This window comes from Aricia agestis, chromosome 7 (assembly GCF_905147365.1).
Source record: "Aricia agestis chromosome 7, ilAriAges1.1, whole genome shotgun sequence".
Taxonomy (NCBI): Eukaryota; Metazoa; Arthropoda; class Insecta; order Lepidoptera; family Lycaenidae; genus Aricia; species Aricia agestis.
The window spans coordinates 9,883,119-9,909,843 of NC_056412.1; the positions used below are offsets into that span (position 1 = coordinate 9,883,119).

At 36.9% G+C, this 26,725-nt stretch overlaps 1 protein-coding gene across 1 annotated transcript; it reads right to left on the reverse strand.

Annotated features, from left to right (window-relative positions):
* Positions 1-25,848, reverse strand: LOC121729060 (ras-related and estrogen-regulated growth inhibitor). Its single transcript, XM_042117447.1, has 6 exons — positions 25,722-25,848; positions 21,207-21,343; positions 12,245-12,400; positions 7,568-7,720; positions 1,120-1,276; positions 1-239 (listed from the first exon to the last, which is right to left on the reverse strand). Exons 1-6 carry the CDS (start codon positions 25,831-25,833, stop codon positions 1-3), a joined length of 954 nt encoding a protein of 317 aa, XP_041973381.1. The 5' UTR covers positions 25,834-25,848.
* Between the last annotated feature and the right edge of the window lie 877 nt (positions 25,849-26,725).

A 26,725-nucleotide genomic window follows, 5' to 3' on the forward strand; every position in this document is an offset into this window, starting at 1 on the left:
CTAGAAGGTGTTGGTGTTGTTCCCGCGCATGGCGATGCTCATGCGGCGCAGCGGTGGCGGGATGTGCGAGGGTGGCGGGTGGCGGGAGCGCGCGGGGCGCGGCGGCAGGCGGGAGTCGGTGCTGGCGCGCGCGCGGAACTCCACCCGCGATGTGGATGCAGCCCCCTCCCCCACCCGCCCGCCGCGCGCCTCCCCGCCCTCGTCCTCCTCGTCGAAGTCCTCCTCCGCCCAGCGTCGAGCTGAAAACGAGTCAAATGTTATAAAAGAAAACTTTTGTAAACAATAGTAACGGTGATCCTTACTGTTTACAAAATTATTGAAATAAATAGAGTTTTAAGCTATCAGAGAAGTTGATTCATATAGGCAGATGGCGGACCTAAGTAATTTGGTCACGTTATGTCAAACCCACGGAGCTAATACAAAGGTCAAACCTATCTGACAGATCGATTCACATAATCCGACCAATTGACGTAGGTCCGTCAATTGCCTATGATTCAATTTCTTCGATGGTACATTGCACATGTCCCAGTAGGTATGAGTTTGTTATTAGCAGTGCCTCTGTAGCTTACTCTTGACCTTTTAGGGAATCTTTGAAAATCCATAACGGACCGAGATTTACGAATCCCTTCACAAAAAATTTTGTTAAATTAAAATGATTTAATATGATTTAAATTCAAGTTTTGTGCCTGCGCCGACGGTATATAAGTATTAAGTAGGTTTGAATTAATTTAAGCCGGTCATTGAAAGTGTATGATGCGAAATAAATCCTCGATGTAGGCATTCGTGTTAACCATCAAAGTGTAATAAGCCATTTACAATTTACATTCATTTTGCTATTATGTTTGACAAACACCGTTTGCTATGCTGAAAACTGAACTAGAGGTAGGTTTTTAATTGGGCAGTATAATAAATTTAATTAGTGGAACCCTCTGGATTCGTTTTTTTAGCTCCTTTACTCTATATCAGCTTACTCGCAGCAGGCTCTGTTGCCATTGCCATGGTAAAGTTAGACGTAGTCAGATGTCGGATTCTGCCTACCAACAGCCGGCTTAGTTGACTAAAAGGGCTCTGCGGTCTGCCCATAGTCCCCTATTAGACGTAATATGTTCTGACACTTACAGCCGCAGACGCCGTTGCCGTTGGGCAGGCAGTCGGTGGCGGCGTCGGAGGCGGCGCGCACGAGCGGCCGGCTCAGCACGGCGGACAGGTCGTCCTTGCGCGTGCACTTGCTGCCCACGCGCCAGAAGCGACGCACGTCGCGGAAAACGCTAAACACCTGCGAACATTCAAACATTTCGAACCTTTCCAAAAACATGGAATCACTGAAGCGGCGAAGAAGTGATAAGCTTTGTCCACACTTTGCCTTTTTTTGTTCGTCAAGGGCATGCGTTATAGCGCAGTCAATAGCGAACGTGAAGCATGCCCGCGACGCATGCCCTCTGAACGTATCCAAAACTTCAAAAATGACAATAGTGGCGTTGCGTTCCTTGACGCATTCAAGAAAGTTGATGACGAAAGTGCACAGTGTGGACATAGCTATTGGTCTATCACTTCTTCGTCGCTCATGTTAGTCAACATGAGCGACGAAGAAGTGATAGACCAATAGCTATGTCCACACTGTGCACTTTCGACGTGTGACGGTGTGAGACATTCGATTTTACCCGCTTCTTTGCGGTTTGCGATGTCGCTTACGCGTCGGTACTGCGGTTAGGTGTGTAAGTAGCCTAAGCGAGATAGTGCAAAATTTACAGTACTATCACCCACAATGACAATGCCGCCAGCAAATACCCGTTAATTAGTCCGTGCACGTACATTTAATTTGTTTAATAGTGACACTTCGTGATGGCGCCTTTGCCCCTTGATGTTAAAACTTAAACCGTGTAAAATACTGCCGCAGAAAATATATAATTGTGTCTTTTACCAGGCTGTAACAATTTATATTTAGAACTTAGATATATTATTAGCACTCGTTATCCCAGGGGCGGCCCCGTGGGATAACGAGTGCTAATAATATACATCATCTCCCTTGCCGTACCTTTGACGTGTCCTCATAGGTACGGCAACGGAGATGTTTTCTTGGAGAAGTGGGTCGCTTCACCACATTAAGCACAACAATGACAGCGTTAGCTCCCGAAATTCGTCAAGCGAACACTTTAGCGAGTAATATTTTATGCATATTGTTTTAAGGGCGTTAGAATTTGGGTTAGCAGAATAAAAATAAGGCACTTAACTTGGAATTTTTATGACTTTTGACGTGAGAGTTTACTTTTACAGAATTATGAATAAAATTTATGAGTTTTATAAACTAATTTTTACTTCAGTTTCTGGACTGCGAGAAAAAATGTTAAACCTCGTTTTACTGATTTAAAAATACATTTACTTCAAAGAACCCGGGTATTAAATCTATTCCTATCTTTTATTGACCTTCAACGGATATGTGTGTCAGTCCAATATAACACAATAAACTTTAAGGAACGCCACATGATATTTATTGCAAATACCGTGACACGGCGCGGTGTACGCGGAGTATGGAACTTCGATATTCGTAATCAGAAAACTTATAACTTGATTTGCGAGCAACGGGGGTATTTTTTAGTAAGGTCAATAGTGGCAGGAGTCTATGAGATTTCTTATCCGTTATATTATAAATGCGAAAGTGTGTCTGTCTGTCTGTCTGTTACCTCTTCACGCTCTAACCGCTGAATTAGGCATGGAGATAGTTTGAGTCCCGGGAAAGGATATAGGATACTTTTTATCCCGGAAAAATGTACGGTTCCCGGGCGATAAACTAACGCAATGGAGTTGCGGGCGTCATCTAGTAATATTATATAGTTACGGAAAAACTTTAGGTTTAGTTCACATTGAAACGAAACCAAACGAAAATAAAAATTTTGAGTGAAATAGCGTCATGCTCAGGAGTCTCAGGACCGGATCTACCATATTATGACTTTTTGGGCCCCGCAAATTCAAGGAAGCTAAGTCAAGTCACATTCAAAATAGATGATAATGTTAAAAAAATCATTAATCTATACTTCTATACTAATATTATAAAACGGAAGAGTTTGTTAGTTTGTTTGTTCTCATCTCAGGAACTACTGGTCCGATTTGAAAAATTCTTTCAGTGTTAGATAGCCCATTTATCGAGGAAGGCTATAGGCTATATTTTATCACGCTAACACTAATGGGAGCGAAGAAATAGAGGAAAGTGTGGAAAAAACGGAGGGAAATTATTTGAAAGGGCTTATTTGAACGCGCTAATCTCAGGAACTATTGGTCCGATTTAAAAAATTCTTTCAGTGTTAGATATCCTATTTATCGAGAAAGGCTATAGGTTATATTTTATAGCGCTAAGACTAATAGAAGCGGAGCCGTCAGCCGTCTTAGCACTCCCAACCACGTCAACATCTCACCGGGACTACCAGCAATCCTAAACGGGAGTACATCAAAGACGAACATGAAAATGAGCAAATATTTAGCTCTCCCAACAACTAACTTCGCTGGCCAACCATGCAGAATACTGAAATCAGACACCAAAACGGTAATAGTATTCGAATGGGACGCGCAAACAGCCTTTGAACGGTCATGTTCGTCTTTAAAGGAGTTGGGAGCAATGGGGATAAGACACAGTACCACCCCACGCATAATCAGCGTAGACGCAATGTCACTGGGACAGGACAAAGGCAGGGCTGCAAATTACTATGGAATAGTAAAAGCCTCAGAACATCATGAGATAATCGTCTACGAGAACAGAGGGGATGACCTAAGCTTCCTCAAAAAGAATAGTGACGATCAGGCAGCAGCGTCCCAACCCAGCAATAAGGCGAACTCATCCTCCGCAAGTGAACGACTCCAAGCATCACGGGAGAACAAAAAAGAGGATGAGAAAGAGAGGGATAAAAATGAAATTAAGAAGTCTCAAAACTCAATAGCCAAATTAAAAGCGTTTGTGGGCTCCATCAAAAAAGTACTTCATCGTGAAAAAATAGATATGATCGAGGATAAAAACACCCTTTCTCGGATCAAGGCTTCATCAAAAACAAATCGGCAGGCTTTAGCAATAGAGGCTTTTTTGACGGAACCATCTACACCAACACCGGCAAATAAAAACAAAAGATATAGGGCCGATCTCGGGCAAGTGCTCCCGCCAAAACTCAGACTGGCCCAGAACCCCGAAGATCATATGATAAATGCCTTCCTCGAGTTCCAGGCGATAATAAGAGCAAATAAGACCATAAAGCTCTTGACCTGCAATAAGATCATGCAGGCCTATCAGCGGAAAAATCAAAACCTGTTAGAAGTGAGACTCGAGGATGCAAAAACTGCCATATACGACAATGTCACCTCCACAATAATTGCCGGGGCGATGACAGGGCAGTATATGGCGGCATTAAGTGCCGACTGCGGATTCGTGGTTCTGGACGAGGATGAGACAAAACGCACGGGAACACTCAAATTTATCACAAAATCTGAGAATCCAATAGTGGTAATAGCGGAATGTACCAGAAATATGCTGAAAGACAGGATACTAGAAATGGCAGAAGTCCTATCTGGGGATCCCGAATCCAGCATGGGCTGGGACATATTCGCGAAACCTATCAACTACTCGTGGGTCAATGGGGTTCCTGGGTGTGGAAAGACAACTTGGATCATTAATAACTTCAATCGTACCATGGCCTCTTTGCTGGTAAATGGGACAAAAGGAACCTACAAAAGGTTGATAGTTGATGAGGCCCTCATGAACCGTTTCGGCTCAATCGTCATGGCGAATTAGTTAACAGGCGCCAACGTTGTCATCCTCATTGGAGATATTAACCAACTTCCGTTTATAGAGCGTGAAAACCTCTTTAAACTTAATTACACTTCCAAACCTAGTAACCAGCATCACCCAGGAGTTGTCTTGCACACACAGGAGCCCTATGGATGTGGCATACGGCTTAAGCATGGTCTATAATAACGATCATAGAAAGATCATAGGCTACTTTATGTGGACTAATTTGTCTGAGAAATATCTAATTTACGCGGGCGAAGCTGCGCGGAACGTTATATTTCGCGTGGTCACGACATCACGCGTCAACGGCTGGACCCATTTTGCTGAAATTTGCTATAATGATACTTTGAGTCCTGAAAAAGAACATAGGATACATTTTGTCCCGGAAAAATGTACGGTTACTGCACAATATACTTTTATGATTTGCGAGTAAACTATTCAATCTATTTTGATGGAATTTGGTATGGAGATACTTTGAGTCTCGGGAAAGGACAAGGAATACTAATTTTGTCCCGGAAAATGTACGGTTCCCGCACAATAAACTTTTATGATTATCCCCTAAACTATTCAATCTATTTTGATGAAATTTGGTATGGCAATACTTTCAGTCTCGGGAAAGGACAAGGGATACTTTTTATCCTGGAAAGTATACGGTTCCCGCACAATAAACTTTTATGATTCTCGCCTCAACTATTTAATCTATTTTGATGAAATTTGGCATGGAGATTGGTGATACTAATTTGAATCTGGGAAAAGGAATGTTTTTTGTCCCGGAAAACACGGGAACAACTATAAACTAAAGACGAAGTCGCGAGCAACAGCTAGTAATATTATAATTCTGCAGAGTTTGTTAGTTAGTTTGTTTGTTTGTTTGTTTGAACGCGCTAATCTCAGGAACTACTGGTCCGATTTGAAAAATTATTTCAGTGTTAGATAGCCCATTTATCGAGGAAGGCTATAGGCTATATTTTATCACGCTAAGACTAATAAGAGCGAAGAAATAGAGGAATATGTGGAAAAAACGGGGCGAAATTATTTGAAAGGGCTTATTTGAACGCGCTAATCTCAGGAACTACTGGTCCGATTTGAAAAATTATTTCAGTGTTAGATAGCCTATTTATCGAGAAAGGCTATAATATTTTATTATTCTATGACTAATAGGAGCGAAGAAATAGAGGAAACTACTTGAGCAATTTTTATGTTATTTGGCAAACATGAAGAATAGACCACGTTAAGAGGATACACCAGGGGCGAGAGAAATTTAAAATAGGTATTTGAAAATGTATTGCTGTCTCACCAATCTCAAGTCTCCCACCGCAGAGCGCGATAGAGACAACACGACAAAAGTTCTAATAAAAGAACAGAAAATCTTCGATTCGTTGTCCGCTGATTCCTTCTCCAAAACTTAACCGATTTAAGTTCTTTTTTCATTAAGAATTAAAGCAAGGCTTGAGCTGTGTTCCTATGTTTTATTTTTTTTTATATTTTAGCCAGTTTTGTTTTCTGGGTGTTTGAACACAGAGGAAAATCTGGCCATTTTTCTGGGTTTTTGGACGTTCTTATCTTTTTTAATAATAAAATTATGAAAAAAAGAAAACATAGGGACATGCTAATAGTGGCCATTGATATTCAGGAAAAAAATCATAACTCTACCGGCATTATCCAGGGAGGAAACAGGGGACAACGTTTGTATGGAAAAACGGCGGTGTGGACTCCACTTAAGGGACATAGGCTATTTTTTTGCGGAAAAATAAATAAAAAAGCAAAATGTCGCCAAAAATTCCTAAATTACGCAAGCGAAGCCGCGCGAAACCTCTATATATAATAAAATCGTAGGAAAGTCAATGCTGTACATTGAATATTTTTGTACAATAAATAATACTTGGGACGTGATCTACTATACTAACGTGGACGAAGTCGCGGGCAACAGCCAGTACATATTATAAAACAAAGTCGCTTTTTCCCCTCATGTGTCTTTAAAACTACGCTACGGATTTTGATGATTCTTTCAATGTTAGATAGCCCATTTATCGAGGAAGGCTAAAAGCTATATTTTATCACGCTAAGACTAAAAACAGGAGCGAAGAAATAGAGAAAAATGTGGAAAAAAACGAGGAAAATTGTTTGAAAGGGCTAACTTGAACGCGCTAATCTCAGGAACTACTGGTCCGATTTGAAAAATTCTCTCAGTGTTAGATAGCACATTCATTGAGGAAGGCTGTAGGCTATATTTTATCACGCTAAGATTAATAGGAGAATGTGGAAAAAACGGGGGAATTTATTTGAAAAGGCATATCTCGCGAACTACTGGAGCAATTTTTATGTTATTTGGCACAGACAAGAAGTAGACCACGTGAAGGATCATAGGCTATCGATTTTAATCATTTTTTCAGTGGCTATATATTTTATACCCGTGCGACGCCGGGGCGGGTTGCTAGTCATTTTATAAAATTAAAAACAGATCGTGACGTTTGTAGTGTTGAGAATTTTACGACCATTTATTTCAAGTCCATGTTTGGATGTTGGTACACAAACATAACTTAAATGTTGTAGCCCTAAATAGTATCAGTCCAGGGCCTCCTAAACTTATGGTTCGGCCCTGGTCATACATAGTCATTTCAGCTTTTTCAACGACCACACTGATTATGATCGTTACGTTGCATTTTGTACTCTTTAAAATCAATGCTTACAGGCAACAGCCAAGCAAGTGGAGTGTGTCATCGCGGGCCATATTGTGTATAGCGCGAACCGTCATCGTTTCCCATCTCAATAACTGCCTGAAACACTTTCAAAATATACCTGTTCGATGCTCTCCCGCACGGATATTTCATGGAAGCAGACGCAGCCGATCTCGCGGCTGCGGCGCTGGCCCTCGTCCATGGTGACCATGCGGTCCCACACTTGGTCGGCCTTGTTGCCCACCAGCACCACCGGCACTTCCAGACCACTGTCCTGAAATAACAAGATAGCTCTTGAATATTACAGTGACCTATACGCGTCAAGGGTGTAACAAAACAAAGTAATAATGCTTTAGGGTGTGTCAGAGACCGCTGTATAGGGTCGTGAAAGTAGTAGTGCATCTGCACAGTTTTTCGTAGACACCTGTATAGTTTTCGAAGACATTTGCACAATTTCGTAGACATCTGCACAGTTTTCGTAAACACTTCTCCGTTAAAATTCTAAAAATATAAAAATATTCTTCAATAGGAACCAATGGAGGGTAATGGTTCTCGACACAGTTTTCGTAAACACCTACACAGCTTTCGTAAATATCTGTAGAGTTTTCGTAGACACCTACACAGTTTTCGTAGACACCTGTATAGTTTCGTAGACATCTGCAAAGTTTTCGTAGACACCTCCAAAGTTTTCGTAGACATGTGCAGTTTTCGTAGACATCTGCACACTTTTCGTAGACACCTACATAATTTTCGTAGACTTCTGCACAGTTTTCGTAGACGCCTGCACTATTTCTATATACCTGCACTATTTTAATGATTTTTTTACTTTGAATATGATATTTTAGTAGTAATTCCTAAAACATTGTGTTTAGTGTTCTGTTAAAGTATGTATAGAAGAGGCAGAATCTAGAAGACTAGTTTATATTTCGTCTACAAGTCATGGTCTTTCAAGATTAAAACAAAATATTAACACGAATTGGTTGGTTTCAAAAAAAATAAAATATTGTGTACTTTTGCTCCTTAAAAATTTATGACTTCAGTTTATCAATACTTGGGGTTATAAAATGAAGCCTACAACAATCTATCAAAATTTTATATTTAAAAGTCCATAAGGTAGGTTAGCGTCTCAAATATACTAATTAATTAAATTAATGACGTAGTATCTTCTAATTAAAACAATTATAATAATGGTTATATTATTAATTGACGTAACATTAGTATAGTAATTAATATAATTATTAGTCTATTGTAAACCTTATTATGTGAAAACTTTTAACTTATAAGTTTAGATACTTTCGTGTGCCTTCGAAATTAAATTGCTTATGTGTAAATTAATCTCACAAATTTTGAAAATTTTCAATTACGTAAAAAAGGCACATTGTTCTCCGTTAAAATTCTAAAAATATAAAAATATTGTTCAATAGGAACAAATGGACCCTCCATTTGATTCGGGCCTCGAGTTGGCTATATTGTAATAATTTTTCCTCCTTTTTGTCTCCGCTTCGGAATTTAATCTTATTAGATACAATGTGTTCGTACGCATGGTATATTTTATTTTGTTATTTGTATAAACTGTAGTAATTAATAATTATACCCAACTCAAAGGAGCGGGGGCAGTTAAAAATATTGTAAAACAATGAACCTTTGAACCCGCGTCGTACGATCGAATTATTTTCCGATACGAAAAGTGAGAAGACTGTGACGTGATAAAAAACGTGACCATGGTAATAAAAGTTATTCAGTAATCAGTATGCCACGACTCACAACTTACGAATACACCACATCGGCACACTTCTTAAGAGTAAAGTCGGTCTAAGTATCTATTAGCACTAGTCATGTCACAGCATGTACCCCAATAAGACGCTAGCTGAAGGACAACAGTCAACAGCCTTAATATCTAGGTTAGATCATTTCGAGCTCAGACTTAAGCTGTGTTAGAGCTTGACGATGATGAACAAGATTATTATTTACATTGTAATAAACCTTTACTTGTTTTAATATAAAACTTATGTATTCGTATTTTGTTGATATAGTGTTTGCGCAGGATGTTTACTATTCAGCAATAACGGTTCGCCCTGTACACTGTACAGTTTACACAGTATATAGCTAATATCTCTACTCCGATTCTATTCAGTTTGATCTAAATAATATTAACAAATTTTGAGGTAGGCGACGATAATGCTACCGATTTAAATGACAATGAATAAGGAAATACAAAATTATAAAAGCACAACTTGTGCGCTTTTATAATTTTTAATTGTTATTTAATTATTATTTAATTAACGTTTTGTGCGGTTCAGAAGGGTGTAGACGTCGTGATGTCATCTAACGTGCACGTTAAAAAGTTACCGTCGACGGAAATTTAAAAGCGTTTTCATTTATATTTCCATACATTTTACTTCCCTATGTTTTCGTTTTAACGCGGACATCCACGATATTACCGCCACGTCCAAAATTATAAAAACGCACAATTGGTCAGTTTTTTAAATATTTTACACTAGATGCAACCACAACTCTGTTGCGCCAAAATTCGTTTATCTCACGAAAACCGTACATTTTCTGGGATAAACTAATACTAAATATCACCAAAATCGGTTTAGCGCTTTGGGCGTAAGAGGTAACAGACATACACACTTTCGCATTTATAATGTTTGTATGGATTTCGATCAAAATTAATTAAAACGGAGTAATGGAATAAGTTTCATTATGTAACTTGACATATTTTAATAAAATATATTATATTTCACAGAAAAGTTTGTTCTATAAAGGCATCAAAGTGGATTCGCAGCTTTGTCATATTTTACACACTTTATAACCCTGTTACGCCGACAAACAACCTTATAAAACAGACTATGTAAAATATATTTTACTAGAGACACGTCCCGGCATTCGCACGAGTATAAAATCGATTCAGTAGTTTTTTATATTCATTACTACCCGTGGCCCGCATTGGTCAGCAAATCTGTAATATCATCGAAAATATTCATTTAATCATATTATGCTGTAAAGGGATAGATCTATATTAAATCAATAATTTATTTAGTGTTTAATTTAATAAGGATTATATATTGCCGTATTGGTAAAAATCGCTTCAAAAAATAAGCAATTATTTAAAGTTAAAAGTAAATTACAAAAAATGTTATTGTGGGATATCCGGATATCCTACAATAACATTTACCATCGCGGAGTTTTTTGTAGACCTTTTCATAGTGTACAATATTTAGTACATTATTTTGATAAATCTCGTATAGTGAAAGCCTGCGTTTACAATGTAAGCGAAAAAAATATATGTAAAAATCGGCCAGGTGCGAGTCGGACTCGCGCACGAAGGGTTCCGTACCGGTATAGGGCGAAAGTAGAGAAAAAATTGTGTTTTTTGTATGGGAATTGGGAGCCCCCCTTAAATATCTACTTAATTTAAATTTTATTATTAAAGTACAAATATTGAAATTGTCACAAAATCTATGGATTTTGTAAAAATTTCAAGTGCCTAACTGTTACCATTATTGATTACGAGCAAAAAAGGCCAAATAAATCACGTTTCTTGTATGGGAGCCCCCCTTGAATATTAACTTTATTCTATTTTTAGTATTTGTTATTATAGCGGCAATAGATATACACAATCTGTAAAAATTCCAGAAGTCTAGCTATACCGGTTCTTGAATTACAGCCTGGAGACAGACAGGCGGACAGACAGACAGACATCGAAGTCTCAGTAATAGGGTCCCGTTTTTACCCATTAGGTACGGAACCCTAATTATTTACGACATCACATTAGAAACCCCAAAAGAACAGTATTTCTCCACTATTTAATGAATGTTATTATACTTATATAAACCTTTCTCTTTAATCACTCTATCTGTTAAAGAAAACTGCATCAAAATCCGTTGCTCAGTTTTAAAGATTAAAGGCAACAAAGGGACATGAGGGAAAAAAGTGACTTTGTTCTATACTATGTAGTGATTCTAAACAAAAAACTCTTTAAATTCTAAAATCTAAACGATGTACACGTAATGTATAGCTATAATTTCGTCTTTATGCTTTCCTATTTATACTAATAGCTCAGTCAACAAAGTAGTTGTAGAATGCGTGAGCAGGAACCTAAGCAATTTCTGCAGGAACTTATTCAGGATACTTAAGGACAAAACATACTAAAAGGGGGGGGGGGGCGCAATCCGTTTTCGAACTACATGCTCAGGAAAAGTGAAAATTGAAAAAAGCTTAATTTTAAAGATCTAAGTATTGCGAAAGTGCATTAAAAATAACTATTCCCCTATCTTGAATGTGCCGCCATATTGGATGTACAGTGAAATTACATTCGTTTTCGAGTTACTTTCAATGAGCCCTTTCATTGAATATCCATATTGTAGGACTGCATAGAAAATAATTATTTCGCCATCTTGGATGGTCGGCCATATTGGATTTAGAGTGATGTCACATACCATATCGTGCATGGTCATCCAAACTCAACACTTATGCAAAATTTCAGCTCAATCGGTTTAATATATCTACCTTAAAATTGAGTTCCAAAATTCCACCGTAACATACATACATACAGATCAAGTTAAATAAAAGCTTTTAAAAACTCTCTGACTCATCTATTGAAAAACCGAACAAACTTTTCATGGTTGTATTGTAATAATTTTAAATCAGTGTTGTAAAAACAGTGTCTCAAAAAAAAAACAATACGGCAAAAAATAAACGCTATAACGTAAATAAGTTTTACGTTATAGCGTAAATTTAAGTATAACCTGTGATATTATCGGATAAACTATTATATATTATAGATTGGACTTACCTTGCTCGTGGTGAGCCTGCGACGTCTCTTGTTGTAAGTGATGAGGAATTTCAAGCGGTGGACCTCATCGAACGAGCACTTGTCCGTCACAGAGTACATCAGTATGAAAGCTTCCGCCCAACGGATGTTGCTTTCCAGATTTGAGTATTCACTTTCCTGGAAAAAGACATGGCGCTTATAATAATAGAGTATTTTAGGACTTAGGTGATACCTCACTATACTCCACTCGGGCTAACTTGTCGCTAGCGGTCATTGACTCTCTGGTCCCTGTCAAAAACTTGTCATTTTCCATATAAACCGCGATTGACAATGAAGTGTCAGATATTGCCAATCGTGGTTTTATATATGGGAAAATGACAAGTTTTTGACAGGGAGTCAATGACCGCTAGCGACAAGTTAGCCCGAGTGGAGTATAGGCGGCTGCAGATGGAGCGCCACAAACGCCACGGTAGAATATTTTTGTTTGACATTTTATATGCGCATACGCGACATAACTCTCTAGAACTACGGCATGCGAATTGTCGCATCACTTCGCAGGTTGCAGTGTAGTTACGAGTTACGACTTACGGCTAATGCGGTTTCACCGTCATGGTCGAAATGAAACTTCGTTCATCGTAAATTCAAAATGGTGACGCTATAAATGTCATGACGCAGTTGTGGTGAAGCGACCTTGAAATTTAATTCTCGAAGCGCCTGTAAAGCTCTATCTGGAATGGCGGCACAGTGCATGCAGTATGCACGCACTGTAAATTAACTAATTTTCCCGTTTCCAAATTTTAGTAAATGGCGTTTTGATCATTACTGGATGTAATGTTTAAAAGGAATCAGGATAATGTGCGAATATAGTGCGAACATTGGACGACTTCTGTAGCCTATGGCCAGCTAAAAAAGTTCCAAAATATATTTTTAACAAAACATTTACAAAGAAAACAAACCGTAAACAGTAACTCGCACATACTTGTTTGTTTTTGACGTGGGAGAGCCATGCTTCGGCACGAATGGGCCGGCTCGACCGAAGAAATACCACGGGTTCACAGAAAACCGGCTTGAAACAGTGCTTGCGCTGTGTTTTGCCGAGTGAGTGAGTTAGTGAGTGAGTGAGTTTACCGGAGGCCCAATCCGTAGGGGATTGGGCCTCCGGTCCTTTTCCCTTCCCTCTCCTATTTCCTTCCCTATCCTCCCCTATTCCCTTCCCTACCCTCCCCTATTACCCTATTCCCTCTTAAAAGGCTGGCAACGCATCTGCAGCTCTTCTGATGCTGCGAGTGTCCATCGACGAAAGTTGCTTTTCATCAGGTGACCCGTTTGCTCGTTTGCCCCCTTATTTCATAAAAAAAAGAGATTAAAGATGTTATAAGAAACAACACTATTTTAATTGTTACGGTACGCATTAATAACTAAAAATAACTGTTTATATGTTAATGATTTTTAGATGTTCCTTGTAAAGTTCATGTTCCCTAGCAGGGCCAACTATCAAATCTTTGGTTGGGCAAAATACTACGGCGCTAGAGGTAATGGCCTCGTTACGGCATAAACTAAACGAATAATTTTTGATTGACAATTTAATTACAACGTTTTCGATAACTTACCCGAACGTTGTCGAGGGTAAAAACGTGTAGTGAAAACAAACACGACCCTTTATTCACGCCTGTTTGCCTCGGGGCGCGGAATTAAGTTTAATATTTTGTGCGTAATCGGGAAACATTCATAAAACAGGCTTCATATTAAATTTGGTCCTACAGGACCGAGGACAAAGAACATAGAGCTCGCTCTACTTTATTAATAAGTATTGTATTTGAAAAAGTATTGTAATATATTTGTTCACATTTGATAAACCTTTCTATAGAGTTTCAAAGATATGACGTGAATGGGAATGATTATAACGCTTTGTGCCGACCGACTATCGAGTTAAAGTTAGCTGTTAGCAAGACGCGGCAGATACAATAAGAATGTCTAACATACGAACTACTTAGACGAGTCCAGTTAAGTCTCACGTCGATTCGAGTGTTGGTGGATTTCTCAAATTTTGTATAACATTTTAATAACTGCCTCGGCTCCGTAAAGGGTACAGTAGATTAGTTAGTTAGATTAATACAGTTAGATTTTATATAGTTACTTAAATTTGTTTTTTGTGACATCAACTTGTCCCTCATAATTACAAGATTTAAATCAGATTGGAGTTATGAGAATTAGATAATAAGAGAACAATAACAAATTTCTGTTGAAGAAAATAACTTTTTTGATTATAAATTTTCGACGTGATCGCCTTTTAAATATAAATGGAAGTTTGAAGAAGATATCAGAAAATTTATTTTATTATACTTACTGTAGTATCAGTTTCTTAAATAAGTTAAAACATCTTCATAGAAAAAGCGGGGCGGGTCTTGAAAGATCGTTTCGATGCCCTTTTCAGAGGTCAATTAAAATTGTAAGCGATGAAAAAGGTCTCGGAAGGATTTTATTATTGGAAATCTATACATATAAATAAAATTGGAGTGTCTGTTTGTAATATTGAAATAACTGTTTTTTACTACATGCACATAAATGTATATGTTACTGTAATACCGTCATATGAAAAAAGGCCGCTCGGCAGTGTAAAAGCTCGAACTGCAGTAAATCCTAAGATTTTCTAGTAAAACCTAAGATCTACCAATTCCTAATAGTAAATGTCCGAAAAGGTTTGCGATACGAACTTTTACCACCATATAGTTGGTAGATCTTAGGATTTACGTATAAGGCATGGTATATTATGTTGAAAAAAAATTTCCAAGTGAGAGTCAAACTCGCGCACGAAGGGTTCCGTACCGTTATAGAGCAAAAACAGGCCAGAAAATGTGTTTTAGTATGGAAAGCCTCCATAAATCTTTATTTTATTTTAATATTATTATAAATTATGAATTATAATATTATAAATTATAAGAGCCATGCTTCGGCATAAATGGGCCGGCTCGACCGGAGAAAAAAAAATCGTCGTAATTATTAGAAATACTTACATTTACCAACTCGTGTCGATAAATCCTAAGATTTACACTCATATCTTAAGATTTACCGAAGTTCTAGTTTTTACAGTAACATACATAGGGGTACAGACACCAAATAAACATTTTTTTAATTTTTTTATCTGTATGTCTATCTGTCCGTCTGTTTGTTCCGGCTAATCTCTGAAATTGCTGGAGCGATTTTGACGGGACTTTTTTAGGCACACAGCTGATGTAGTAAGGAATAACTTAGGCTACTTTTTAACCGACTTCCGAAAAGGAAGAGGATAAACTTTTTTTATAATGGTTCGCGGACAACTCCGGCATTTCTGGACGGATTTCCAAAATCCGTTTGTTGTTGAATGAGATGTAGCCCAAATTTGGTAACATAATCACAAAAGTGGTGATCTGATGATGCAATCCATGAGAAATCGATGGGACTCCTTGAAATTTATACGGATTTTAAGTTTAAAGTTTAAACTACCAAAAAAATAAGAATTTGCGCCGAAGTATACCCTGGTTCCGAAGGTGCTGTACAGGACTCTTGAACCTCTAGATACCAATTTCGGCATTGTTTCAACAACTAAAAGCAACGTTTCATAGATTCGAGTGTTTTCGTGATTACGACATTTAGCGAAGATTTCCATGCGCATTATTATTTTGGGAGTAGGTACTGTACAATAATATCATCATACAATTACATTTGAAGATGTAAATTAGTGGATAAAGTGAGTAATTAACATTTTTGTTTTTGCATATTTGAGGGTTTAGGACATGGAAAATTAATTAGGAAAAAAAAATCGGCCAAGTGCGAGTCGGACTCCCGCACGCAGGGTTCCGTACTGTTATAGAGAAAACATAGACCAAAATTTGTGTTTTTGTATGGGAGCCCCCTTATTTTTATTTTATTTTAATATTATTCTTAAATATTGAAGTAGACATACTTATAAACAAATGTTACGCAGACGACTTTTCAGAATATCCAGTACTCCCGTTAACACATCATTTGCCTATTATAGATTCGGAACATTTTTATATAACTTTATTTACAATAAACTAATAAATTTATTTGATTTAAAACAGTATTCAGTACAAAAGGCTAAAAAAATTCTATCTAAATCCATACTAACCTGGTCATACATTGAAACAGAAAATTTAATTAAAGTGTACAAATAACTCAACCTCATAAGACATACTCTACTTCATACTCACACACATACACACACTATTACACACCCAGTTTTATACACACCTGTAATGCACTTCAGGTTATTAAATATAATTATTTAACCTCAGAATTTTAATTTTAGTTGCTGTATTAAGATTTTATTAAGTATTATTATTGTTTTTTAATTCCTAGAATATTTTTGTTAATTTAAATTTAAATTTAATTTTCTGTTATTTTTCTTTTTTTTTTGGCACTCTTTTTATTGTAATTCGTTAAAAATTCCCCCATGGCACAGGCTGCGCCTAGTTTGGGGGACCGCCACTTTTAAAATTGTAAACTAAGATTATGGTAATAAAGATTTGTATTTGTATTTGTACATATAATTAAGGCCTTTGTGAAAATATCAAGTGCCTAGCTGTCGCCATTATTGATATCGAGCAAAAAAGACCAAAAAAATCACGTTTGTTGCACGGGAACCCCTTCAGTTTGGAACCCCTTTAAATATTAATTTAATTTTGATTTTAGTATTTGTTGTTATAGCGGCAAACAAATATACACAATCTGTAAAAATTTCAGAACTCTAGCTATAGCGGTTCTTGAGATACAGCCTGGAGACAGACAGACGGACAGACAGACATCGAAGTCTCATGAATAGGGTCCCGTTTTCACTCTTTGGGTACGAAGCCCTAAAAAAATGTTAGATTTTCAAAAGTTATTTTCATGTTAGTTACCCAATTCATTCTTCTTCGGAGATAATATGATTGTTTTTAAATCACGTGTTAAGGCTTCTGATATGAGATTAAACTTATTTTAACTTAAATTAATATCCTTATAATTATGGTATTTATAGCGAATAAGAATATACTTACTAGAAAGAAGTTATTGAGTGTTATATAATGTGTAACAAACAAAGTGATAATACTTAAGGGTATGTATGTGGTCCTTGTAGAGCATTTTAGGGTTCCGTAGCCAAATGGCAAAAAACGGACCCCTCATAGATTCGTCATGTCTGTCTATCTGTCTGTCCATCCGTATGTCACAGCCAATTTTCTTCGAAACTATAAAAGCTATACTATTGAAACTTGGTAAGGAGGTAGATGTAGTCTGTGAACCGCATTAAGATTTTGATACAAAAATCGAAAAAATATTAAAAACACAACTGAAATATTTTTTTTTATCTAACCTATGCGTGTGGGGAATATATGGATAGGTCTTCAAAAATCATATTGAGGATTTTAATATCATTTTTTTCTCACTCTTCCAAAGTGGTAAAATGAGTGTCCCCCTCCTCTAACTTCTAAAGTATATGATCTAAGACATGATAAGTCTAAAAAATATATGATGTAAAATACTATAAAAACTTCCAACGAAAATTGGTTTGAACGAGATCTAGTAAGTAGTTCTTTTTATACATCAATAACATGATAAATGGTAAACCTTAAATTAACTTTCATTAAATCAACTGAAGTATAAAAATAAATCAAAAACCTTTAATTTCACAAAAATAAACCTTATTGCTGCTGCGGAACCCTTCATGGGCGAGTCCAACTCGCACTTGGGCGGTTTTTTTTGTTATTTGTATGGGCAAGCGCTCCAGGCTCCAGCGTTAAGTAAATGACAAAAAAATGTTATTGTGGGACATCCATAATTGTCGATTTAGAAGGGTGACTAACGGGTCGATTTTAGTCACCCGGCAAGTCACCAGTCGAATTGCCTGTCCAAGTCGAATCGCCACCCCATTTACACGGGTGACTAACGGGTCGATTTTAGTCATCCGGCAAGTCACCAGTCAACAGTAGTATTCGCAGCAAGCGATCGCTTGCGACTGAGCGTTTGCACGGTCGATTTTAGTGACCAGCCGCATGCGGCCATTGGCGGGATGCGGCTGGTCACTACTGGTCTGGTCACTACTGCGGCTGGACACGGTTTGGGGCTTGTGGCTTTAGCCGCATGCGGCGTAGTCGAATTGTTATTTACACGGTCGATTTTTGCCGTGCGGCGGAAATCGTGCGGCTTTAGTCACTCGTGTCAATCGGCCATAAGAGATAGACATGATATTATGCCATCGCAGAGTTTTCTGTAGATCTTTTCTTTTCTTTTGAAGTCGGTACTGGCTAAGTTCTATGTCAAGTATCTCAGTTCTGGACTGGTACCGACTTCAAACGAATGAAAATCGAGAACAGAATCGGTTGAGGTTTAGTCGAATTTCGAAAAAAGCGCTAATGAAGAATAAGAATTATTTTATACTTCTTAGATCATATTTTTAAGAATATTGTTTTTATCTTGTAGAGTCGCCAGAGGTAACCTCCGAAAATTGTAATAGTGAATGGATTTTTGTTTTTGAGGTGTCATTTTCTTTTTTACACTATAACTTGCAAAGTTTACCAAAAATTTGTTTGTGCTTTTATTTTTTAGTTACTTAATTAAAAATTAATATTTCACCATATAAAACCGGCCCAGAAAAATATTTTTTTTCTTGTTCCTGTTATTTAATGACTCTTATCCGATTGTTTACGTTGAAAATGAACCAAAGTTGTATTTAAGCTCAGCAAAGCAAACTTGCTTTTTTAAATTGTGTATTGATACACAATTAAAAAAAAGTTTGCTTTGCTGAGCTAAATACAACTATAAGGTTTTTGCAAAGTTTTTAGATATTGACGCTCGTCGTAACCAAGATAAAAGAAGGGTTTGGGTGGATTTAAGGGTTGTAACAAAAAGTGTGTTAAACTTACTTGTTGTGCGTATTTAATTTTTAGAGAAATGGTAACTTTCAAGTTATTAAAAACGTTTAAATATCTCCAAAAATGTGTAAAATAGACCGAAAATATTTTTCTATATTTGTTGAGAATTTATTTAAGTGAGAGCTAAAACATTAAATGCATCGACAAATGAAAGACTTTTTCTAGTCTTTGAAATATATTTAAACTTCTTACTTAAAGCCAAAAAAAATTTGGTGCTACAAATCTCACGTACATACTAAAGACGCATGCTGCGACCTATGTCTGGAAAATGCTTACCTGAATACAAAAAATATCAGTTCTTAACCTAATTTGTATTTTTTTCATTTAAGTATGTTTTAGCAAATATAATTAATGAAAAAAAAAATCAATTATATTCTGTAATAACCTAACCAAAAGAAATAAAATACAGATTTTCTTCGAAATATCCGTGAAAAGTTTGTGCTACATTTTCAGAAAATTTAATAAAGTAAGAGCTAAAAAGTTATACACATTAAAAAATAGAAGGCTTTGTTAAGCCTAAAAAATAATTTTAAACTTCCTATTTAAAACCAAAGAAAAATAGGAACGCCATTTTTACATTTACAAAAATATTAATTTTAAATCTAAATTATATATTTTTTCAACTTATTTTCTTTCTTTGGAATATAAGCAACGATACAAATCAAAAAAATAATAAAATATTTTATTATTTTGATAAAATATATTTAAAAGAAAGAAATATGCAAATTTTCTTCAAAATTTTACAGTTTATGAGTTTACTTGAAGTGGAAGAGAATAATTTAAAAATCAAAAGCACATCTTTTCAATAGGTAAACTTTATTATTTATGTTATCAGCTACACATTCCTTTTTTTCTTTTCAATTTTCATCCACTATTGCAAAAATCGGAGGTTTGCACGATTTTTACGCTCTGGGAACTCCACTATTGGAAGGCAGTTTAAATTTTTTGTTAAAAAATAATAATGCTGTTTGTTATGGCGCTAGTTCCGGTTTCGGGAAAGTACACAGCATGCTTTTTATCATGGTAAATTGATAAAAAGTGTCCTATGACTTAAAGTCTTGGTCTTTTGGAAAATATATAATATGTTACCGTTAGAATGCAAAATACGTTAACGTGCACATTACCTAGGTAATCTGTTGTTCCCTGAAACCATCCGTTAAAGTGTGAAATTTAAATGAAAAAACTAAAAAGCTTACATGTATTTGCACTTTACCTAGTTACTTTGCATTCTCTTCCTTCGTAATTAGAGTCCTAAAAACTTTGACTTTAGCTTGTCAACCTAAGATTGTTGTTGCTTTGATGGTTTTTTTCTAGTTGTTACGATCTGTTACATTTTATTAAAGGAGTAACATTTTCTTAAAATTTTATAACTAATTCCTTTGTTTATGTCCAAAAAATTATATTAAATAATTTTCTACAACTAAATAACATGTTTTATTCAAATAAGAACCTGTTTTATATAATTTAATGAGAATATAATCAACTTTTTGCACTTTAACTGAATCACCCAAGTAATCTGCAGAATACCTTCTTAATCTGCCGTCTAACTGGTTTACGCACATTAATGGTAAGATACCTATATAATATATTCAAAGCCTAAAATATCCATATTATTTTAAAGACCCATCCATAGATTACCTCACAGGTATACTTATTAATGTTTGATGAAATAAAATGGTGTGATACCTCCAAGATACATATAGAAAAATATAGTAACCAATCAGAATAAGAGTTGGCCAGTAAGCAAAAACCAAGCCAATCAGCGTTAGGAATGTGCAATGTTACTACATACTACTACTACAATGGCAACTCGCGTTTCAACCTAACTTTTTTATAAAAATTGAAAAATATAAATAGCATTACATATTTATCCGTGTTTTCGCGAAGTCCCTAGAATTTTCGCGATAATCCGATTTATCAAATCATCCTACGACATATAAAAGACATGGAAATATGAACAATTACTGCCACACTCAGAGACATTTGATGATGATTTATCTTAATTTCCCAGACAATGTATCATACATAACGCTTAATGTTTGTCTCTGAGTGTGTCAGAGACACTTAAAACTTACATTGGGACCACCGGCCGAGTCTAAGATCTCGAAATAGACCGTCTCTTTGTCTATGACGGTTTGGAAGGAGTAGATCTTCTCCAAATGAGGATCGTAGTCCCCGATGAAGCGGCGAGTTATGAAGCGCACCACCAGAGCTGAAACATACACTCTTATTACACCACTCGCTACTTGCAATATAATATGTGTAACATACGGACATTTACTCATTTTTTCCCGTATAATTTAAACAAACCTTGTAACTTAAATCTATTTCATCACCAAGCTAATATTGTACCTGGCTACACATAAAATCCACAGTTTTTTTAGTTTAAAGTTTTAAAAAAAAATTCCGGCCCTAAAGCCTCTCTTTATGCAAAAAACGGCCTTTTTGACTGTTACTTATCGTGTTATTCCACTCACGTCTTCAAATTATGCGATCAAAGAGATAAATATTTAAACCAGTTTTAACTCAAAGCCAGAGTGGCGTATAGTAAGTGGACCTATAAGACCCGCCGCCGTTCCCAAGGTCTAGATCTTAATTTAGGCTGATATTTATATCAGTCAGTACCTACTTAAGAAGCGACCCGGTCTCAAGACGCGGTTCGGCTCTGTGATTGGTTCAAATTTTGACAGCCAACCAATCACAGAGCCTGAACCGTGTCTTAAGACTGAGATGCATCTTGAGTACTGACTATTTATACCAGCCATAGACTACAACGGTCTTACTAAAAAATATTTAAACACCTGTTGAACAGTTGATTAGAGAAAAAATCATTACAAAATGGTCTCACAACAACTGTTCCATAGATGTTTAATCTTTTCTGGCAAGACCGCAAGAGTCCAAATTACGATTCAGACCAGTTTTCTCCTATTCAGACTGTAAAGCCAAAATTTTGATTCAGGCTGGTTTTTTCATACGTATTAAACTAGTCTGAGTAATGGGTAGTGGGTACTGAAGAAACCCCATAGACGACTCATACTATTGAAATAAAAAAGGGGTACAGATTTACTGAAGAACGTGTAATGAACTTGACTGTATAGTCTGAGATAATTATATTATTAGTATAGTAACTAGCCCTGGATGCTGGCGGTACCGTTCTAGGGGGGCGGCAGATTTCGTACATGGGAAGTTGAAATAAAGTGGCCTACACTCATAAAAATATGTATAAATCCGGCACTGTTAGTAACTACAAATACCACAGTGACGGGGCGATTATGTGGTATCTACACTTTACAGTGAACTCTACAGTATCACCGCGTTTTCATCCCGATCTTCGTCTCTATGACCTAATGGGGAATAGAAGTTTGTGTCTCTTCTTACTGTGACGACCACAGACATAGATCAAGATAGATACCGCATGTCATGTGTATGTTCTTCTCGTGCCATATCGCGTTCTCAAACGACGAGCGATGCTCGTCTTTCGAAATAATAATTACTTACACTAAGTATATTCATTTGTGATGTGGGAGAAGTCAATAAAGTTTTTATATTAAGGCCTATTAACGTCGTTTTTCGATTAAATATAATTGTTATCTATCTCGTTCTAAGCCGGGGCTAAATGGGGCTTTAAATAGCCGGGGGATAGCGAGAGGATTAAAATAGTGTTACGTGCTAGGGTTCGAGGATTTGGAGAGAAAGACCTGGTGACTCTCTTGAAGACTTTATTAACACTGCACTAAACACTAGGTCACAACACTACGCACTAAGTCCAAACACTAATCACTAGGTCCAATCACTAAGCACTATCACTGTCCTAGGTCGTAGTCAAGTCGCAGGTTTCACTGGTTCACTCACTATTGATCACTTGTTGTCACTCCGAAATCGCCTTGATGATAACTCGAGACGAATTCCAGAAAGTTCCCGATTCACGTAAACAAGTAAACAACCGTGGGAACTTTCTAGGAGGCTCGAGCATGTACCACAATAAACGTAAACAACTAAACATGTAAACAAACATTGGACCTTTCTAGAAGGTTCGAGTATGTACTTGGCGCACCTCATGCCATCTAGTATTGAGTAGGGGATTTATGTTGCCTGTGCTCCCTCGGTAAGTTTCGCTGGTTTGTCGCTAGATGGCACCACGTGTCCGTATACCATGTACCGTAACAATAGTTACACCCGCAACATTAGAAGAATTATATGGATTTTGCAGGTTACTAAACGTAGATATGGAATAAATTTAGTGCCTGAAGATTATTTTTAAAAGTCCCCATACTTGCCCAAGTCTAAGCCCAGAGAAATAAACTGGTCAATACGTCTGGGAGTTGGAAAGATTGAGGTTTATTTCGCGGAATTTTAGCAATATTCCGCGAATTAAACTTCAACCTTTAAGCTTTTAAGCTATGGATTTCCGCAAAGAAACGCCTGATTCTATGTGTTAGTTTCCTCAGGATGTCGTCCTTCATCGTAGGAGAGCTGTCCGTCTACTGTAATGTACTTGATGTTAATTCAAATCATCGGTACACGCCGTCACCTGGGATCGAACCGGCACTCTGACTGCGACTCAAAGATACCCACGAAGCTTCAGCCGCAAGATAGCATAATATAATGCAATACATCCCGTATTTCGTTTTTTATTAGCGGATGCGGTTAGTAATCGGGTTATATTTTACGATGCGCTGCTGATGATCAATTTAACGTTTTTATCGATTTAGTATTTTCTTTCATACCACTTATTATTAGAATTCAGATGAGGTTAGTTATGTAGGGCGACTTGGTTGGTTACTCGACTGACCTACTAGTTGAATGAGCTATTTTTAAACATCTGCTATCTTTCATTTAATATTTTTGCTCAAACGTGCTACGTAAGCACCAACATTGTAATATGCGCTCGCTTACAATGATATTCTATGTTACATTTTAGAAACTCATTGCTCGCTTATAACAAAATATTTTATTTCTTCATTTATATTTCATAAATTTACAATTCATTTAATAACAATAATTAAGCACATCTATATATATAAAAGAAAGTCGTGTTAGTTACACCACTTATAACTCAAGAACGGCAGAACAGATTTGGCTGAAAATTGGTAGGGAGGTAGCTTAGAGCCAGGAGACGGACATAGGATACTTTTTATCCCGTTCGACAGCGTTCCTGTGTGACTTGACATGAAACGTCAGTCACTATAAAACGTGGTATAACAAAAAAGAATCAGACTTGGAATAACAAAACGAAAATGACAGCTATGTAATTGACGTAAAATGACAGCTATGTAATGACGTATGGATGACAATTTGATATTTGTAAGAAATCAATATTAAAACTATTTCTATTAAATAAATAATTAACAAGTGGATTGAAGTGAAGTGAAGTTTAATTAATAATGCCGCGACCAAGACGATCGAATCTTTCCCGACAAAGCCGTAATGCAAGAAGAATACAAAATACTGCAAATGAAAGGACTGAAGAAGAACAAGAAATTGCACGTGAACAGCGCCGCAATAGTATGGCTCGACTTCGTGCTTCTCAATCACGAGAGCAAAGTGAAGCAGTCCGTGAAACAGCTTGGTTGGCAATGCAGAATCGTCGAGCGAACAACAGAAGTCAACAAATAGATAATTTGCGACGCAGAACAAGATATTTAGCTGATTTCAATCGAGCTTTTACGTTCATCAAAGCCTAAATTAGTTCAGCTAAAAAGTAACACGACATTCATTGACTGTTAGGCGGTACGAAGTTCGCCGGGTCAGCTAGCTTAAGTGAAGAAAAATATGCTAAAATACAGAAATAATAATGAATGATTAATGTAGTTATTTAATTTTTTTTTTGTATTTTTTCGAATAAAATAAAAAAAAAACTGCTTATTTATTGCCATTAAGGCGGAACAAAGTTCGCCGGGTCAGCTAGTTACAATATAAAAACATTTCACTAATCTCACTTTATAGTAACATTGGCTGCCGTACTTATAGTATTAACTGATCCGACACAGCCTGGAGTATAAGCAATAAGACATTAATATAATAGAAAAGAGAACAATATTATTATGATTGATAACACGATATTAAAACAAAATTATTTTTATGGATTAGTAATTGACATTGTGACATTGCGTAATGTGGGCTCTACACCTGACTCTATGTTGAGGTAGACCTTCCTTTTAATTTTTAAATCCCGTCTCTACAACATTTCGTAGGATGGTATCTTGTAGGCGGGGCCCATAACGTAATTTTACACTATGCACTACCTCAAATATTGGGAACGGCCGTTAAGCATTTGTAAAAGCTTACAGCAACATTTATGCGAATTTATAAAATAGATACTCAGAAGTCTGCTCCAATAAATTCAATTGTGAATACTGTATGTTGTGCAGAGCGGTGTATAGCGCAGGCGAAGCGTACGTTCAAATGTAATTCAGTATAAGCTACAACAATATTATTTTAACAGATAAATGATAAAAAGAAAACCATAATTTCATAATTTTGCGTCTACGCCATAAACGACATGTCTATAAATGGAATGAATAGAAGTTTTTTATCTTCTAAAATCTATTAAGTAAATCTTTCTAGTATTCCATAAGAGAGAAGTTTACCTGATTTCCCGACTCCGGACTGGCCGATCACCATCACTTTGAACGGCTTGGGCTTCGCGGCGTGAAGCACCAGCTGCGCCAGAGACGACTTCGGCGACGGTGTACTCGACATCACGACGTCTAAAAAGGATAAAGAAACTATAAAAAAATGTCCGACAAATTAAACGATCGGACGAGCGCTTTAGTCGTTAAATGCTATAAATATTAACTAGCTGTTTGACCGAGCTTTGCTCGGTATTCGATACAACACGAATAAAATGACATTTTCTAAAAATGATTCCTAGCTATATCGATTTATTGCCCCGGAAACCCCTATATACAAAATTTCATGAAAATCGTTGGAGCCGATTCCGAGATTCCAATTATAAATATATATGTCGCAGCCGACTGGTTTAAAAAGCCGTTCAATCAAACAGCTAGCCCTTTGATTGAACAACGCAATTCAATCACACGTCTAGCTTTTATATTGAATATTTTAGTCGCTCAAAACGTTCAACATTACAGCTGATTCAAAAGCCGCCGTCTAATTGAAGTAGTTCAGCGCGCACCGCTGCGGCGCTAGGTGCGTTTTATTAACAATATGGCGTCAACTAGCAGGTGTTTGTTGGTGTTTGTGGTTGTTTTTCGGAAATAAAGTAGTTAATAAAATTTACAAGTGTTATTAAAGAGACAAAAATTGTGGACGCACATACGAGTGAATCAAAATTTCAACAAATATTCGAGGAGAAATTACGGGATTATGAAATGGATGGACGAAGCCCACCGGAAAGGGGGGTTCGGGGGGCACAGCAACCCGTCAAAACAAAAACAAACACAATCCAGAAAGTCTAAAAGTTGGTTAGGTTAGGTTAGAACTTAGACCACAACGCAGAGGGAGCCGAGCGTGCTGCGGCAGCAGCCGGCGACCGTCGTCAAACAAAAGGGGGGCTCGGGGGGCGCAGCCCCCCGCCAAAACAAAAACAAACATAATCCAGAAAGTCCAAAAGTAGGTTAGGTTAGAACTG